The sequence below is a fragment of the Schistocerca gregaria genome, chromosome 2, assembly GCF_023897955.1.
Source record: "Schistocerca gregaria isolate iqSchGreg1 chromosome 2, iqSchGreg1.2, whole genome shotgun sequence".
Taxonomy (NCBI): Eukaryota; Metazoa; Arthropoda; class Insecta; order Orthoptera; family Acrididae; genus Schistocerca; species Schistocerca gregaria.
In genome coordinates this window covers 522,066,031-522,083,761 of record NC_064921.1, presented here as the reverse complement: position 1 = coordinate 522,083,761, position 17,731 = coordinate 522,066,031, and the positions used below count along the sequence as shown (strand labels likewise).

Sequence of the window (17,731 nt, the reverse complement as noted above, 5' to 3'; positions counted from 1 at the left end):
CCTCCCCCCTCTTCTTTAAACCAACCAACCAACTGGCTAATTTCAGTACAAAACAGAGTGGACCTTTCGCAAACATTTTGGAACCATTTAAAATGCTTGAAAAATGAGTCTCTTACTCATCTTTCAAAGCTAAAATTATGTTAAATAAGGCTAGGTTTTGATTTGTATGAGCCTGTTATGTGATAATGTGGTAATAAAACAGGTTTTATGTATGGCAAAAATTTAAATTGTTTATGAAACCTGATCAACCTAAAATTGGAAGCTCCTCTCTTTTTCAGGGAATGTGAAACTACATGGTACTAATCAACAGAAAATAAATCAAAATTATATGGATTGGCATTTTGAAAAAGAAATCCATAAATTATAAAAAAATGTTCAGAACACTGCAGTAAAAGAACTTCACTGATAAGTCCAAATGGAGGACACCTTACCCAGTCGCTCGCAAGCTGTTGGCTGGTTGCAAACCCTGTGTTCTCCTGTCCGGCACTTATAGTTCTGTTCTTGTTACCCCTCACTCCATGAAGGACATGGCCACGCAGACATGTGACCTCAAGCTCAGCTTTGAGGTTGTGAAATCACCCAGTGTCAAGGTACCATTGCCAACCCCCTGCCCAGCTGTGCAACAAGCCATCACACTCTCGTCTCAAGGGGCGAAGCCTCCAGCTACACAGCCGTAAAAAAACAGGATTAGTACTCCCGTGGAGACTTCCTAAGCCCCTCCAGGCAAACATGTGAGTCTTCCTCTACTAACTGGAAAGGCTCGAAGTAGTCCAACAAAGGCTGACTGTCTTCTCCTTCGCTGACTCGAAGGTCCTCTTATAAATTGTTACCACGTGACACCTTAGCCCGGCCCACCTCTGTGTCACTGGTGCACACCACCAACTATTTTTCTGCGTTGGACTCGCTAGATTGACAGCACAAGCAAGCTGATGCTTCTGTGGATCTCATTGAGCAGGATCATCCTGCTTCTGTGCTGCGTAGCAGCATGTCTCCGCAGGCTGTCACTCGACAGGTCCCGAAGTGAGAGCCCCTTCATCTCTTCATTATGACTCTCCTCCAATAGAAAGTTTACGGCCACAAAGAGGATTTATGGCTGCTTTTGGCACTGCAGCATCCCATTATACCCTGCCTTCAGGAAACAAAATTGTGCACTCACGCCGACATTAAGCTTTCAATTTATTCCTGTTCAATTTGACCTTCCCCCTGAGGTCGGCATTCCATCTCCTGAGGGCATCACGCTGCTCATATGGGGGATGACATTCATAGTTAAACCATCTCCCTGACTACCCGTCTTCAAGCTGTTGCAGTTTGCCTTTTCCTTCCTCACCTGACTTTTTCCCTCTGTACCATTTATATCCCTCTATCTTTCACGAGGGCAGACCACCTTCGGGTTATTGGGCAGCTACCTCCCCCATTTCTGCTACTCGGTGACTTTAATGTGCATCATCCCCTTGGGATGTTAGAGAGGTGCCCTCTTGGCAGACCTTCTTAATCAATGTAACCTCTTCTGCCTTGATGCTGGAGCACCCACATTCACTTCTGACTCCTTGCACAACTTTCCCCATTTGGACCTATCCCTCTGCACTGCCCAGCTTGTCCACAATCTGGAGTGGTTCGTTTGGACATCTACTTGACTGAACATTTTCAGTGTGCTAACTGTTTGCTGACTCCTACCCCAACTGCATTCACATCGAAATGGCAGCTTACCAAGGCTGACTCTGTGTTTTACTCCTCCCTTGTGACATTCGAAAAACAAGATCTCCCCAGTTGTGATGACCAGGTGGAGTATCTCATAAATGTTATCCTTACTGCTGCCAAATGTTCCATTCCTTGCACTTCCTTTTTATGACACCGTGTCCCAGTCCCTTGTTGGACTGAGGCACGCTGCAACGCAATTCGCATGTGGAGACGTGCTCTCCGCATTTTTAACTGCCATCCTACAATGGCAAACTTCATTCATTATAAACAAGTGAGTGCAAAGTGTCGTGTTTTTCAGGATAGCAAAAAAGCTAGATGGATCACATTCACTAGTTCTTTTAACAGTTTCACCTCTTCCTATGTTGTATGGGCCAAACTCCTGCAGCTCTCTGCTACCAAGATCCATTTGCCAATTTCTGGCTTGACAGTAGCAGATGTCACCGTGGACCCTATTGCTATCTCAAACGCCTTGAGCTGCCATTTTCCTCCATCGGAAACAAGCAGAGGACACTAGTGTGATACCCTTCTCTTCTCAGAATTGAGTGTGCTGCAATGCTGCCTTTACTATAAAGGAGCTAGAGCATGCTCTTCATTCTTCCTGATCCTCCGCCCCAGGGCCAGACGCTGACAACATTCAGATGTTGCAGCACCTCTCCCTTGCGAGCAAGCACCTTCCGCTTAATACATACAACCGCATGTGGGCAGCGGGAACATTTCCCTGATGTTGGTATGAAGCCAGTGTCATACCCATATCTAAGCCTGGTAAGGATGAAAACCTTCCTTCTAGCTACCGCCACATCTCTTTCACCAGCTGTGCTTGCAAGGTGATGAAATGTATGATTCTTGCCTCGCTGGTATGGTGGCTAGAGTCTCACAATTTACTGACAAGTGCATAGTGTGGATTTCGAGTGCGCCGTTCTGCAGTTGACCATCTGTTTGTACACCCAGGTCATGAGTGGTTTTCTGCGGAAATCCCAGACTGTGGCCGTGTTTTACGATTTGAAGAAGGCTTGTGACACCTGTTGGAGAACTGGTATCCTTCATAATCGTTACACATGGGGCTTCTGTGGTCGTTTGCCCTCTTTTCTTAAGGAATTTTTAAAAGGCTGTGTTTTCTAGGTGCATGTGGGTTCCGCCTTGTCAGACAATTTTACCCAGTAAACCGGGTTACCTCAGAGTTCTGTCCTGAGCGTCATCCTCTTTGCTATAGCCCTTGGCCCTATAATGGCCTGTCTGCCACCAGGCATCTTCGACTCCCTATTTGTTGATGATTTTGCCATCTATTGCAGCTCTCCACAGACTTGTCTCACTTAGCGGCTTTTTCAGCAATGTCTTGATAGTCTACTCCTGGACAGAGATGTCTTGATCGACTTACTCCTTGAGCATCAACAATGGGTTTTGGTTTTTCCACTGGCAAAACCATCTGTACGAAATTCTGGCAGTACAGTTGGTTGCTCCCACCATCTTTACATCTTGGGCCTACTGCTCTTCCATTCATTAAAACTACAAAATTCCTGGGGCTCATGGTCGATGGGAAACACTCTTGGTGCTCCTGTGTGTCTTACCTCGCAACCTGATGTATGCGGTCCCTCAGTGTCAGACATGTCCTCAATAGTACTTCCTGTAAATTAAACCACCCTCCTCCATTTGTACTGGTCCCTTGTCTATTCGAAACTAGACTATGGGTGCTTTGTTAGTGTGTCTGCTCGTCCGTCCCTCTTACGCTGCCTCAACATTGTCCACCATTGTGGCATGTGTTTGGCCACTGGTGCCTTTTACAATAGGTAGTTTGAGTCCGTATGCTGAAGGTGCTGAACTACCACTGTCCTGTCAGTGTTACTTTATCCTCAGCAGGTATACGTGCCATTTGTCTGCCACGCATGGCCGCTCATCTGTCGGGAGATGGTATCCCTTTGGCATTGCCATTGGTCCTCCCTTCATGAGAATAAGCTCCGGATTATTAAACCTCTCCCAGTGGCTTGAATGACCACCTCTCGGCTCTCCCGCCGAGAGGTCATTTTAACTAGGCTGCATATTGGCCACTGCCTTTTTTAGCTATCTTCATTTGATAGCTAGCGCTCCCCCTCCACTTTGTACATGTTGCACCCAAGTTGTAACTGTCCACCAGTTCCTAACGGAATGACCATTTTTTAATCGTTTATGTTCACGCCAGGGTTTGCTGTCTGAGCTATGGGCCGTTTTAGCAAATGACACTTGGACTGTCGAATTTTTTTTTTCCCCTTCAAAGTAGTATGGTGAAGGCAATTTAACTTTCAGTTTTTGGATCTCCGTTCCTGTTTGATGTCTTTTGTAGCAGTTTCTCCATGTCCCTGTTATTAGCTGTCTACCTTATGTCAGGTGGGATTGACATATAATCTTTTTTTTAACTCATCTCTCTCTCTCCATGTTGTATGGTTTTGACTTGGGCGCGTAAAAAAAAGGGGGGGGGGGAAGAAAAAAGTTGGTTGGAGAGTATTTGCTGGATCCTTCAAGTGTTAAATGACTTAGTAATTGAACACTTCTAGCTGAAAGTGGCCTGTCAAAGTATCTTAACTTCTGGGATGCAAGGCATTAGATAGTTAGCCTGTTGTGGCAGAGGTCGTAACACCTTTTACTTCTATAAAGCCTGGTTACGTGCTCCAACATAATGAAGAGGGACTCTGAGGAGTTATGTGATGAATGGGAAAAATATGGGTGTCGTGAAAGTTCAGAGCTATGTGAGGAGTGTCAGTGGCACACTGGAAAAAATTTACGTTTATTCTATTGTTCAATGGCCTTGAATTCCCTGAACATAATCATTGCAGGCTCTATCCATTTTATGGTCCGACCGTTTCTTCGGAAACCCAATGCGACGTGTAAAATGTCAAAGTTTTGGTCATACCACCATGGCATGTAATGGGAGGGCTCCATGTCAAAGTTGTGGAGGATCGGCTCAGGTGATTCTTGTAGACTTCCTCCGAAATGTACAAACTTCTCCAGGGATTACCCACTGGAGCAGTGAGTGTGGGGTTTATAATGAGGAAAGGAGAATTTAGGAGTTGAAAGTTAAAAGATGCATACTATATATGGTGAAGCTAAAGAAGCTCACAAAGTTGTGCAACATCTGCTGTTTGCTACTTCTTTGGCATTGGCCATTAAGAAGCCAGTTACAAAGAGAGAGCTGCCACACAAACTCGGACCACAGATTCTAGTAAGAGTATATGCACTTGTCAGTATACCTGTAAAGGGGGAAGAGTGCGAGCCACAGACATTTAAAGCTAAACTTGTTCAGAAGCCATCAATGGCAAGCTTGGAACCCCAGCTGCATACCATTGCACACCATCAGAAGGCTACTAACAAAGAACGTTCCTAAGTATCAGTAAACGATCTTCATGTAACATGATAGGTAGGGAGAGTGACAGAATAGTACAATAAATGTTTTTTGTTTGTGTCCAATTTTGCTTTTAACACACTCGGAAAGGTAATTTTGCATTTTAGGTTTAGAGGGAATAGGTGCAAAACTGTGAAATGTAAAAAGTGTTTCGTATAACAGTTGATATGTAATCAATGTTCTGTATGTCAAGTCGCATACATTCCTGTGTAATAAAGCTTGTTTCCAAAATATAAGTTTTGGAAAATAAACTGTACACAGTGTACGTAGAAGATTTTTCAACATACTGTATTAAAATATGTGAACATTCATTACTGGTCTAATTATTTATTTAACTTACATTTGTTTTATGTTTTAAATTGTTGTTCCAAGTTTTACTTTCATGACTTTTTTACTGGTTCACATATGTGTATTTTGTTAATTGAAAAAACAAGGAAGCCATTATTATAATAGAAAATAATTACAATAATGATAATCTGTAACAATTGCGTAAAACCTAACATTTTTTACACCATGCACATAAAATAGGCAAAATTTCTTCATGTAATATGCACAATGCAGAAGCAAAATTGAAACAAAATTTAACGGTATTTCAAATTGTCACATGTGATCTTCTCAAATATACTGACTTGTACTGCGCATTTATCAGTACATTGCTAAACCTTGGTGAAGGGAATTGATTATGTGCTATTTACTGTAGCTTGAATGTATTGTTTCTCAAGTAGAGATTGACATCATAATCATTCAACAGGACTAGATCTGAGAGTCTTCTCACAGTTTTTTCTAACATTGAAAGCTGTACCTGTGGCCTTTAGGACCAGTAGATGTTTGTGCAACTTTAGGCTCCAAAGTGTTAAGGAACAACCACCCCTAAAGGAAGGATAATCTTAATAGACGGGGCTAAGAATGGGAGCAGCTATTTTTGGTGGTGACAGATGCCATTCCTCTCCTGTTCATAATACCACAGGTATACAAGTAATGACACCAGGAGTTCTGGCACCTGTTACAATGGCAGTGTGTTCTTTATATCTTCCACATCTTGGTTTGTTGGATGCAGATACACTTGCAGAACTCTCCTGGTTACTTCTCACCTGTTCTTCCTCGTCAGACTTCAACGTACAAAGTGTGCTGTGGGGTTCGGCTGCCACTTGCTCCAGAGTTTGAAATATCAAATGCCTCATCCATTCGGAGAATATCGGCCTTTTTAACTCTGGTTAGATCACACACTTTTCCACAGCTGCAGGGTCATCATCAGCCATTGACCTTTGTTTCTGCTCCCAAGCTATTGTGGACTCAGTTCCACCAATTTGCAGTCAAGATTACTACTATCTGGTATGGATTCATCTGGCGACTCAGTGAGAGGTCAAGAGGAGACTGCAAAGATGAATGGTTCAAAGGACAAATTGATTGCTGTTCGAACAGGATTGTACCCAGAAGGAGGTGGACTCTACTACCGGAGGGACCCTGCAAGTTGCCGCAGATTCCATTCTCCACTCTAGCAACCACTTCAGATGGCCTGTTCTGTGGTGGAATGACTAATGTTTGGCAATCGGAGCCAGGCCTCCAGCTTTGTGGAAAGTCAAACACCATTCAGCTACAGAAAACCTCCATGCCTTCAGATCAGTGAGAGCACAAACGATCTAACTGCTAAAAGAATGGAAGAGGAATTACTGGAAGGAATTTATAACTTGGAACTCTGTCTGAAACCAGAGACACTGCTCCAGAACCTGATCAGATTTATTATGCAATGCACCATCCTCTATGCTATGAAACCCAAGGCAAGCTCCTGTCATGTTTGTCAGATTTGAATTGATGGACAGTACCTCAAGATTGGGAAGGAGGCAATATTAATACCATTGTGGAAACCAGGCAAGGATTGTACTAACCCTAACGGTTACTGGTGTATAGCCCTTACCTGCTACGGTCGCAGGTTCGAATCCTGCCTCGGGCATGGATGTGTGTGAAGTCCTTAGGATAGCTAGGTTTAAGTAGTTCTAAGTTCTAGGGGACTAATGACCACAGCAGTTGAGTCCCATAGTGCTCAGAGCCATTTGAACCATTTGAACCTTACCAGTTGTATTGGGAAGACACTCAGATGCATGGTCAACTGCCACCTTGTGTGGCTCCTTGAATCCCAAGGTCACCTATGCCACTCTGTGTGGTTTCAGTCTTTACTATTCTGTCCTTGACAGTTGAATTTTACTGGAACAGCTACTTATAATTTCTTCTTAAGCTGAAACCATTTGGTTGGTGGTGACCTCAAATAAGTTTAAGACACTGCTTGGGAGGTGCAACATCCTTCACCAATTTCATGACTAGGAACTTCATGAATGTCTACCACTTCTTGTCTAATCCCTCAACAACAACTGTTGCCTTTTGATATCACGTTGATGATCCCATGTCTGATTGATTGCTATGTTCAGAAGAACAAACCCCTTCCCCACAAGGCTGTGTACTCAGTGTCACATTGTTTGCAATCACTGTGAATGGCATTTCCTCTCCAATCAGGAGGCTTGTTCAATGCTCTTTGTGAGGAAGACGTTGCAATCTCTACTCTCCCTCTGATCTTACAACCACAAGATGACAGCTGACCATCAGGTGCCAATAAAACTGGTTTTAGATTCTCACCAGAGAAGACTACATGCATTAGTTTTAACCATGCTCATTGAAGTTTTAACCAGCTAGATCTCACAATGGGGATTTCATTTTCACGTTTCAAGGACAGTGTGCATTTTTTGAGCCTACTATTTGACTTGAAATTAACCTGGCTCCCACACTGGAAAGACCTGTAAGCACAGGACTTCAAATCATATAATATTTTGAAATGTCTCAGCAGAAAAACATTGGGAGCTGACAGGTCACACCTTCTGCTGTTTCATAGGGCATTTGTCAGGTCATGGCTAGATTATGATGGTGTGGTTTTTGGTTTAGCTCCTATTTCTTACCGTAAGATGTTAGGCACTGTCCACCACAGTGGCACTCGGGTATCCTTCGGAGCCTCTTCGACCAGCCCAGTTCAGTGTGCAGAGGCTGGTGAACCACCACTGTCAATTCAGTATCATCCTCTTCTGGTTTCATACGATCTGAAAATCTCAGCATTGCTTCAGTTGCCAACATTTAGTGGAGTGGTTGACCCTGACTTCGAACAGCTGTTCTGGCCCCATGTGATCAAGCCATGTGGGATACATGCCACTGACTGTCTAAAGAATGTGGATATATATAATGAATGCACATCTAGGGATGGAACGACAAAGCACACCTTCTGAAACAACTTAAAACTTATGATATGGAATTTGTATAGCATTATGATGACACTGCAGTGGATTTACAGGCATAATCTGTTTTGACTTTCTAAGTGCACAAAAGTGGCCCGTCAAATCTATCTGGTAGACTAATTGATTCAGCTGGTCCATGACTCCTTAACAGTGGCTTCAATACTGTGGCAAGGAGTTGATCTTTTGCTGGGTAACTCTGCTCCTAAAGATACAGAGAAATGATACTCCTAATAAAGCAGCATGTCAGGATATTTGTATGTTGGATGTGCCATCCCCTTAGATGCTTTCATCTTACTATCTGATAGTCAAATTGCGTCAGTGGGAAAATGAATGGTTAGAGGTGGTGGAGAACAAACTGCAGTTGCTCAAATTGACCACACTGGCATGGGCAGTCTCCATGCCCACCGCACCAAGGGAAAGAAGTGCTGCTTATCAGACTGTGTATAGCACATATCACTTTAACGCATGGTTTTGCTTCTCCGCCAAAATGTTTTCATCACTCTGAGGCGTTTGTGTTGTCACTTTGTTCAGCATATTTAGGATGTGTGTGTCTTGTATATTGATATTGGGACAGCCCTTGGGTTGGCTGGAGACATGCCAACATCCTCGCCAATACTGACACCAATGTTACATAGGTTGTGAAATTTTGTGAAATCTTAGGCCATATCCAAAAAGTGATAGGGAGGGATGGTGGACTTCAGTGCAGTATAGACTACTCAGCATGTGGACACACACTCTCTCTCTCTCTCTCTCTCTCTCTCTCTCTCTCTCTCTCTCTCTCTCTCTCTCTCTGGCATGCCGAGTTTTTGCCGGGGGTGCTGATGACCATGATGTTCAGTGCCTCATATCCAATATCATCACCAGGATGAATAAAGCTGAGGGTGGGAAGTAGTTGGGTCCATTTAAAGGAACCAAGAAAAACGTAACCGACATATTTACTCAGGTAATTAAAAACTGCCTTGCCTGTTGCTATGGACGCAGCCCAAGGACTGGATGCTATGAGGGCATGCTGAAAAGTAAGGCCTCCATATTATTAATTCTGTTACCAATATCAGTTGAGGTATTACTTTTCATGCATATTACTTTGTAGAACTTCCTGCTTCACCGTTGAGGAAGTTGGTACCAATCGCTGTTGTAAGGATCCAAATTGTTAACTTCTAATGTGGCAGTGTGTAACATAACTGTCAGTGGATGGGAAACAGTGTGCTGTAATCGAATTTTTAACTGCAGAAAATTGTGTCCACACGAGGAGCACCATCTCCTTCAACATAACAATGTCAGACCACACAAGAGTGCTGAGACATCTGCAACAATTAGACATAATTTCTCATCCTCTGTACAGCCCTGGCTTGGTACCATCCGACTTTCTTCTGTTTCCAAAACATAAAGAACAACTCTGTGGACTTCACTTTAATAGTGACGAAGCGGAGCAAGCAGGGGTGAGGTTTGGGTCCTTCAACAAAATCCAACTATAGTGACGCTATAAACAAACTGGTCACTCCTTCAGAGAAATGTTTGTTGCCAGGGTGACAATATTGAGAATTAAATATGTAGATATGAACAATACAGATGTAGAATGTTAATAATGATGGTTTTATTTTAAAAGTTGTACCCATAATAAAATTTAAAAGCATTTCTTTGCAACACACCCTTGTATTATGAGAAACATGATATGTCAGTTGCATAGAGAATTGATAGAAATGCACATTTAGTTTCTCGGCAGCAAATGGTATGACACTACAGCCAGATTATATGGAGGAGGCTACCTGTCCTAAACCCAGGTAGTCATAATACCTCTCAAAGAAGTTAAAATAATGTTGCTTGCAGGCTGCCTGTGAAAGACTATTCCATCAGATGGTCAACTGCTGTAGATGTATGGCTGCTACAATAAGAAATTCTTTGTTGGCATCTGCACATTGTTCCCAAATGAAATGAGTTCAGTTTTCGGTTGACAGATGGCTCATGTGTCAAAAAAATTGTAGCCTGACGTATACTCCAGTGTGATCCCCCCCCCCCCCCCCCCCCTGCCCACCCTCCTTTTTCCCTTAATGTTGCATCCTGAGCTATGCTCAGGTTTGGTCACTAAAGTGTAGTTGGGCAAATAATTTTGGTGCCTGCCATTATTACTTACCATATAGCAAATTAAATGTAGTTATAACTGGGAGACCACTTCTGAGATGTTTAGCTGGCTTAGTGCAAGTCCAACACCATAAGGAAGGTGGGGGGGGGGGGGGGAGGAGCCTGCTGAATTGTTATGAATTGTTACTAAGTTGCAAAACTGTTATGGATAGAGGCGAAATGGCTCATAATCAATAACCGCATATTAATTACTAAGGGTCACTTGCTTTATTTGTAGAACTAATCACCTGGCACAGCCAGGAGACTCAGAATACATTTTAAATTATGAGGGTAGGTCAAAAATTATCTGAACTTCCTTAAAAAACTACTCTTGCAGCAGCAGCAGCAGCAGCAGCAGCAGCAGTAGTAGTAGTAGTAGTAGTAGTAGTAGTAGTAGTAGTAGTATGTTCCACAAATGCATGCTTGCAGTTGGTGCTACTGTGATGACGTACGCCTTGCTTGACCTTCATCACAGCAGAAGTCAGCTGGCAGTGGCAGTGTAAACATCTTCACTTCACTTGCAGTTTGCATGGGATGAGTTGGTTGACACTCATAAGCAACTGGAAATTGCCTCAACTACTGTCAAATGATTGGCAGTTGCTGTGAATCAGTGTGTTGGAAGAGCTCCCAAGAGTTCTGTACTTGTGATACCTGTACGAGAGGTACCTCAAGTACTACACTCTCCAGTGGATCTTGTCTTCTCTGCAGAAAGTACAGGATCTGTCATTACTCTTCAACTTGACAGTGAGTGGTATGTCAATGATAGAGCTCTGCGTCCTGCACAGGGTGTCAGGGACCAGGGAGGACTCAAGGTGTTATAGTGATCTCCCTAACCAGCAAGTTTGAGGTTCCGTTATTCACTGAAATTGAAACTGAGCTCATTTCATCTGTTCTAGGGAAGCCTGTTTTGTCCAGTGTCAGTAAGAGAAACATGAAAGGGTAGAGGTCTATTAATCGTTGGCAGTTCAAACATACTGCTAATGATGGCACCCCTTAGGGAAATGGTAGCAAGGGACGGGACGGGACAGGACAGGACACAAGCTGCACTCAGTGTGTTTGCCTGACAGCCTTACCCAACATGTTGAAGAGGCTATTCCAGCAACCATTTAGGGACCATGGCACAAGAAACTCCAGATTAGGGTGCAGGAAGAAATGATGTCCCTCATTTGGTCTCAGAGGCCATACTTGGGTCATTCCAGCAACTAACAGAGCCAGTTGAGGAGACCTGCCTTGTGCATCGAGTTTAATGAATCTCACAGTTTGCAACATTGTTTCCAGAACTGATCATGGCCATTTGATTCCAGTCAAGTGGAAGGATTGGACTACAGACTTTAAAGCTTCTGTGTCAAGCTAGGCTGAGACTTCCTGGACTTGCACCTTAGGGTTGAGAACTGTTGGGTCTCCTAAATGGGTCAGGTGTGAACTACATATCAGAGGCTGCTACTCAGTTAGCCAACTGTGTGTGGGAAATATACAAGGGTTGTTTTTAAATTAGCTGAGTCTCTGGCCAATCCAGATAATGAGAGCTGTAGGAAACATGCAAGTATCAGTGTAAGAGCGAAAGAAATGGCTCCCACAGGCGAGAGTATTAAGTTTCTAAGGGTAAACTACAAAAGCATTTGCAACAAAAGTGCCAAGAGTTTGAAGTGCTCATGAAAAGGAATGTAGCTCACATAATACCAGGTACAAAAAGCTGGTTGAAACCTGAAATTGATAAGTAAGATGTTTGGGAAAATTTAAGTGTATATCGAAACAGTAGGCAAATGGAAAAAGGTGGTGGTGTATTTGTGCAGTAGACAAACTCCAATCTGTTGAGGTAGAAATTGAAGCTGCATTTGAGATTGTTTGGGCAAGACTCATTATCGGGGTTGGCCATAAATGATGATTGAATCTTTCTATTGCCCACTAGACTAATCTTTTGATGTATCCGAAAACTTCATCGGTGGAGACTTAAATCATCCATCAATTAATTGAACAAATCTCAGCTTTTTTATGTTGGGCATTATAAAACACACTGAAACATTACTAAATGCCTTCTCTGAAAACTGCGTAGAACAGATAGTTAGGGACCCCATTCATGATCAAAGTATGTTGTATCTAATGGCAACAGATAGACCTGACCTCTTTGAGGATGTCCTCATTAAAATTGGTGCCAGTGACCATGATGTGATTGTGCAACAATGATTATTGAAGTATAAAGGACAACAAAAACAAGCAAAAAGATATATATGTTCAGTAAACTAGACAAAAGACCAGTAGTGTTGTATCTCAATAGGAACTTGAATTTCCAGCACAAGGCAGGAGCATGTAGAGGAGCTCTGGCTCAAGTCTAAAACAATAGTTGAACGTGCACTGGATAGGTATGTATCCAGTAGAACAGTTAATAATTGGAATGAACCCCAATAGTATAGTGTCACTGTAAATAAACTTATAAAGATACAGAGATTACTGCTTAATAGGTTTAAAACAAAGCTTAGGGTTATAGTTAGAGATTCTGAATTAAATGTGTTTGGCTGTCAAGAGAGCAACACAAGATTTCAGTGACTACCATAGCAGTTATTGTCAAATGATATTTCACAAACCCAAGAAATTCTGGTCATATGTAAAGGGTATTCGTAACTCCAAAGTTAGTGTCCAGTCCCTAGAAAATAAGACAGGAACTGCATCTGAGGGTGCTGAAATGCTTAACTGAGTTTTCAAATGCTTTTTATAGAGGAAAGCAGAGGACAATTGCCCAGTTCTCCTCTGGACTTCTCTTCAATGATAAAAAGCATCGGTTTAATTTTCAAATTGCAGCTTGTATTGGCACAGAATAGCAGTGTGAGATGGTCTTCATTGGCTTGTGACCGGACAGTACATTCTCCTCTGCTGTTATAAAGTTAAACTTCAGTATATTTTTCCAGTATAGACCTGTCTCATCACAATTAAAAACCTCTTATGGCAGAGCATCTTGAAGTTACTGATGAAGTTCTCTGCTGCATTTGTATCGGAGCTGGCTGCTTCGCCGTACCTCACAATGCTGTGGCTGCCAGTTCTTTTCTTAAACTCCTTGAACCACCCATGACTTCCTTTAAACGCTTCTTCAGCCACAGATGATCCTAGAGTTGTCTCAATGAGGCCGGAGAAAATCATTCTCACCTTTTCACAAATGATTTTCTTATTAATGATGTCGCCTTTCAATTGTTTCTCATTAATCCATATAAGGAGCAATCATTTGGCATCGTCCAGACTACAAAACCGTTGTTTGGATACTCTTGTCATTTCCGTTGAAGCATCTATCTCCTTAATCTTGTCCTTGTTCTTGAGGATAGTGCAAATAGTTGATTTAGACCATTAGTTGATGTAGACCAAATGTATGTGCATGCTAAATCAGCAACAGTCGCATCACGTGCATGTTTTTCAGTGATTGTACGTTTCGTTTCTAAGGTCATTCTCATTCTCTTAATGGTCATCCTCTCACAGTTTTATCTTTGGGGACATTTCTACAAATGTAATTAAAGTTTGCATACAAAAAAGTGTGAACTCAAGTCTGTAAAAACGGGTAATCACTAGCTTCACCAAGACTATAGCAGAAAGAATGCTAAACCAGGCTGCAGTATGCCCTAAAGACATTGTTCATAAGCCTCTGTCGACAATGAAAGAGTTCATTTTGTTGAATATTGCCCCGGTGGGCACAAACGGCTGGTGATGTCACACTGTCGTCGTCACTCTTTATACAAAACTCTGTCGTTGAGTCATTTTTTTACAATTTGTTCTGCGTAATACTTTTTATCGTTACCCAGATTTGATTGATCTTTGATGCACAGTTTCCATTTCTGCTTAGAGGATGCACCAGTATGCTCAATTGTAACAGTAACCGAAAAGCTTTGTCTGGAACCTTCTAAGCAAATTTACCAATTAGGCAAGTCATCATACCAGTGATAGAGAAAAATAACTGCTATAATTAGCCATGTTGATGGTATCCGGCATCAAGACACTGATAAGTTATGAGTAACTGCTGGCCTCTAAATGTTATCACTACAATGTGAGAGAGATGATTCTACTTCCTCTGAGCAGGCCAATCATAAATCTTTTGTTTCTTCTGATCCAGATCAGACACATTACTATTGCTGCCTTGTGTGCAGTTTACTTAAAAAGTGCCTGTAGATTTACAGATAGAAATTAACTGTGATTGTGTATTGTTATCCCAACAGACAATTGTTAGCAAAATAAGCTATTTCTAATTTGTATCTCCAAAACAGTGTCAGTATTAATTTTTAAGCACTTGTCATAGATGTCACAATTTGCAACAATCAACTTGATACAGTGTTTAGAGTTACTCTACCCAACCAAAACTCTTACTGTGAGAATATTAATTGTAGTCTGATTTTACTTCAGATGCTTAAATGATTAAAATGACAGTTCTTTTCAGCTTTTAGTTTTTGTATGTACCTATATTTGATTGACTTAAGTTTTGTTGAAATTAATGTTGTCTGTGTAGTTTGTGATCTTCTGGGAGAGAGTGATCTGTCCATTGACTTGGGCCGTGTCCGATACTGGTGTGAACGTGCTTCACAGCTATATCCTCATCATCCTTCTGTATTTAGGCTGAAGGAACGACTTCTGTCTACAAAAGGAGAGGAGAGTCTTCACGAGTTAGAAGCACTGATATCATGTAAGTTTCAAATGATCTTTAATGTGCTACAGATACCGAGAGCCCTTTTACCAGTTAGGAGGAATGGAATAACGATGATGTGGTTCAGAGAAATACAGTTAAAAAATATGGTTAAGCCTTCAGTTTGATTAATTGGGACAAATGCATGGAACAGAATAAGAACACATGGAGGTTACAAAGAGAATGAAAGACTTCCAGTACTGGATCTCCAGTGGCACATAGTGCAAGCACCCATTATTACTTTCTATTTATTCCTTGTAACACATCTGTCTCCCAGGTTTGGTGCAACACCTTGCTTAAACACTCGACTTAAAAACTTTCGATATTCCCCTCATTGCCGTGATGCAAAGGTTTTGATTAGCCAATACTAGTTTCAGTGGTATTTTTAAAGTCTCTTATTTCTGTTTCATTATCTAGTAGGTGTTCTTCGTGGTCACCTTATACTTTCACTTTGAATAAATATATTAATTTTTCCTGACAGGTAGAGAAGCTAGTAAACATTGACAGTGGCAAAGGATATGTGATTCACATTTGTTTTTTGGTATCTTATGACAGCAGTTTTGTCTGCACAATCTGAGCAGCAATTTTTTTCTTCATAACATCTCACTATAATTATTTGCAGCGGAAATGTCAGCAAGACCATCAGATGTTTCTCTGAGAATCCGTCTTATCAAGCTGTATCGAGAAGCAGACAGACTTAAGGATGCTTATGATCATATTGTTGAAGTTGAGCGAAGATCATTGTTTAGAGAGAACTTGGAATGGTATGAATGCATCAGTGTTGTTTTGAAGGTGAGAGAGTATTTTATTTTCCTAATTTAAATGTTAGGGTGAGTTGTAGTGATATATAAAACCTACTTTGAAGCAAACTCCATGATAAATATAATTATCTCGAGTAGTGATAATGTGTTTGCTTATAATAAGATTATGAAAGTCTGCTACCTACACTTTTTTTCAATATTTGTGTATCAGTGTTGCTTTTCTTAAGATAAGTTCTTGTCAGATTCTAAATTCTGGAATTGAACATCATAGATACACATAGAGGTGATGAGCCATGGGATGGTGATATGCACATGTACAGATGATGTAATATATCCTACTACACAAGTTATAAAAGGATAGTGGATTGTTGGTTGTTGGAGCTCTCACTTGTACTTGGTGATTAATGTTAAGAAGTTACTGAAGTAATTATGGCTGCACATTAGTAATTAACAGACTTTGAATGCTGAATGGTAGTTGGACCTAGATGCGTGGGTTGTTCAGTTTCAGAAATTGTGGGGAATTCAATGTTTCGACATCTACAGTGTCGACGTTGTGTGGAGGATACGAAAAATTTCAGGCATTACCTGACCACTGACAATCAGACAGGTCCTGATTTCAGTTGGTAATAGCTGATGGTAGCATCAATGTGGCACAGACCACATGAAGCCGTAGACCTAAGTTAAGAAAAAGATACTTTGCGAGCTGGTGGTGGCTCCATAATGTTTGTTGTGTATACATGGAATCGACGAAGTCCTCTGGTCCAACTGAACTGATCATTGAATGGAAATGGTTATGTTTGGCTACTTGTAAACCATTTGCAGAGACCATTTGAAGCCCTTCGTGGACTTCATGTTCCTTAACTAAGACAGAATTTTTATGGCTGAGAATGAGCCATGTCAGCAGGTCAGGATTGTTTACAATTCAAGAACATTCTGGACAATTCAGGCAAATGATTTGGCCCCCCCTGATTGGCCAACATGAATCACACAAATATTTATGAGACATAATTGAGAGGTTAGTGCATGCTCAAAATTGTACATTGGCAACACGTTCACAATTATGGACTGCTATAGAGACAGCACGGCCTAGTCTTTCTGCAGGGAACTTTTGATGGTGTGTGCGTGCCACATAAAGTTTCTGCACTGTGCCTGGCAAAAGGAGGTGTGGTGTGATACTGTGAGGTACTGTACGACTTTTCACCTCACTGTAAAGCCTTACCAAAATTGATTTTATTTCATAATTAGAACAGTTTCAAATATATTTAAACAAAGCCCATTGAGAAAATGACTAATAAATAAGTCATAAATTAATGTTCGCACCTGTATACATAATGCATCACCAGTTGGAAAGAGCAAAAGCATATATGGCATTGCATTACTTTCGAAACATTAGAGGCCATTGTTGTTGTTAATATACCTATTACATACTTTGTGCAGCAGCATGACATTTTTTACAAATAACTCAGTTGACATAAATACATGGTCTGTTCAAAAAATTCCGGAACATTTGTAATTTTGTGCCAATGTGTGTTTAGAGGGAAATCCAGTGGTCATCTGTGCACACACCTGTGTTTAATGTGTAACTGTTGGAAGTTTCATATCTGTAAGTCTGTTAGGCATTGTTCAGTGCTGTATTAAGGAGAACATTGTGTTGCACAGTTTGGGAAAGATGGCACAGTTAGAGGAGGAATGTGTCAGCATTAAATTTTGCGTGCAACTCAAGAAAACCAATACAGAGAGACCAGATGGTGCAGGAAGTCTACAGTGATGAGTGCTTAAGCTGTACTCCATGTTACAAATGGTTAACACGGTTTAAAAATGGCAGGACAGAAGTAGAGGTGACCCTCATTCAGGA

The 17,731-nt window shown here is 41.5% G+C and overlaps 1 protein-coding gene across 3 annotated transcripts in view; it reads left to right on the top strand.

The window, feature by feature from the left end:
- Positions 1-17,731, top strand: part of LOC126330069 (E3 SUMO-protein ligase RanBP2-like) — a 257,136-nt gene that overhangs the window by 29,710 nt on the left and 209,695 nt on the right. For all 3 annotated transcript variants that reach the window (XM_049996317.1, XM_049996325.1, XM_049996329.1), the window contains exons 3-4: positions 14,942-15,115; positions 15,738-15,907. In XM_049996317.1, the coding sequence (XP_049852274.1) occupies positions 14,942-15,115; positions 15,738-15,907 (344 nt within the window). The remainder of the gene's footprint in view (positions 1-14,941; positions 15,116-15,737; positions 15,908-17,731) is intronic.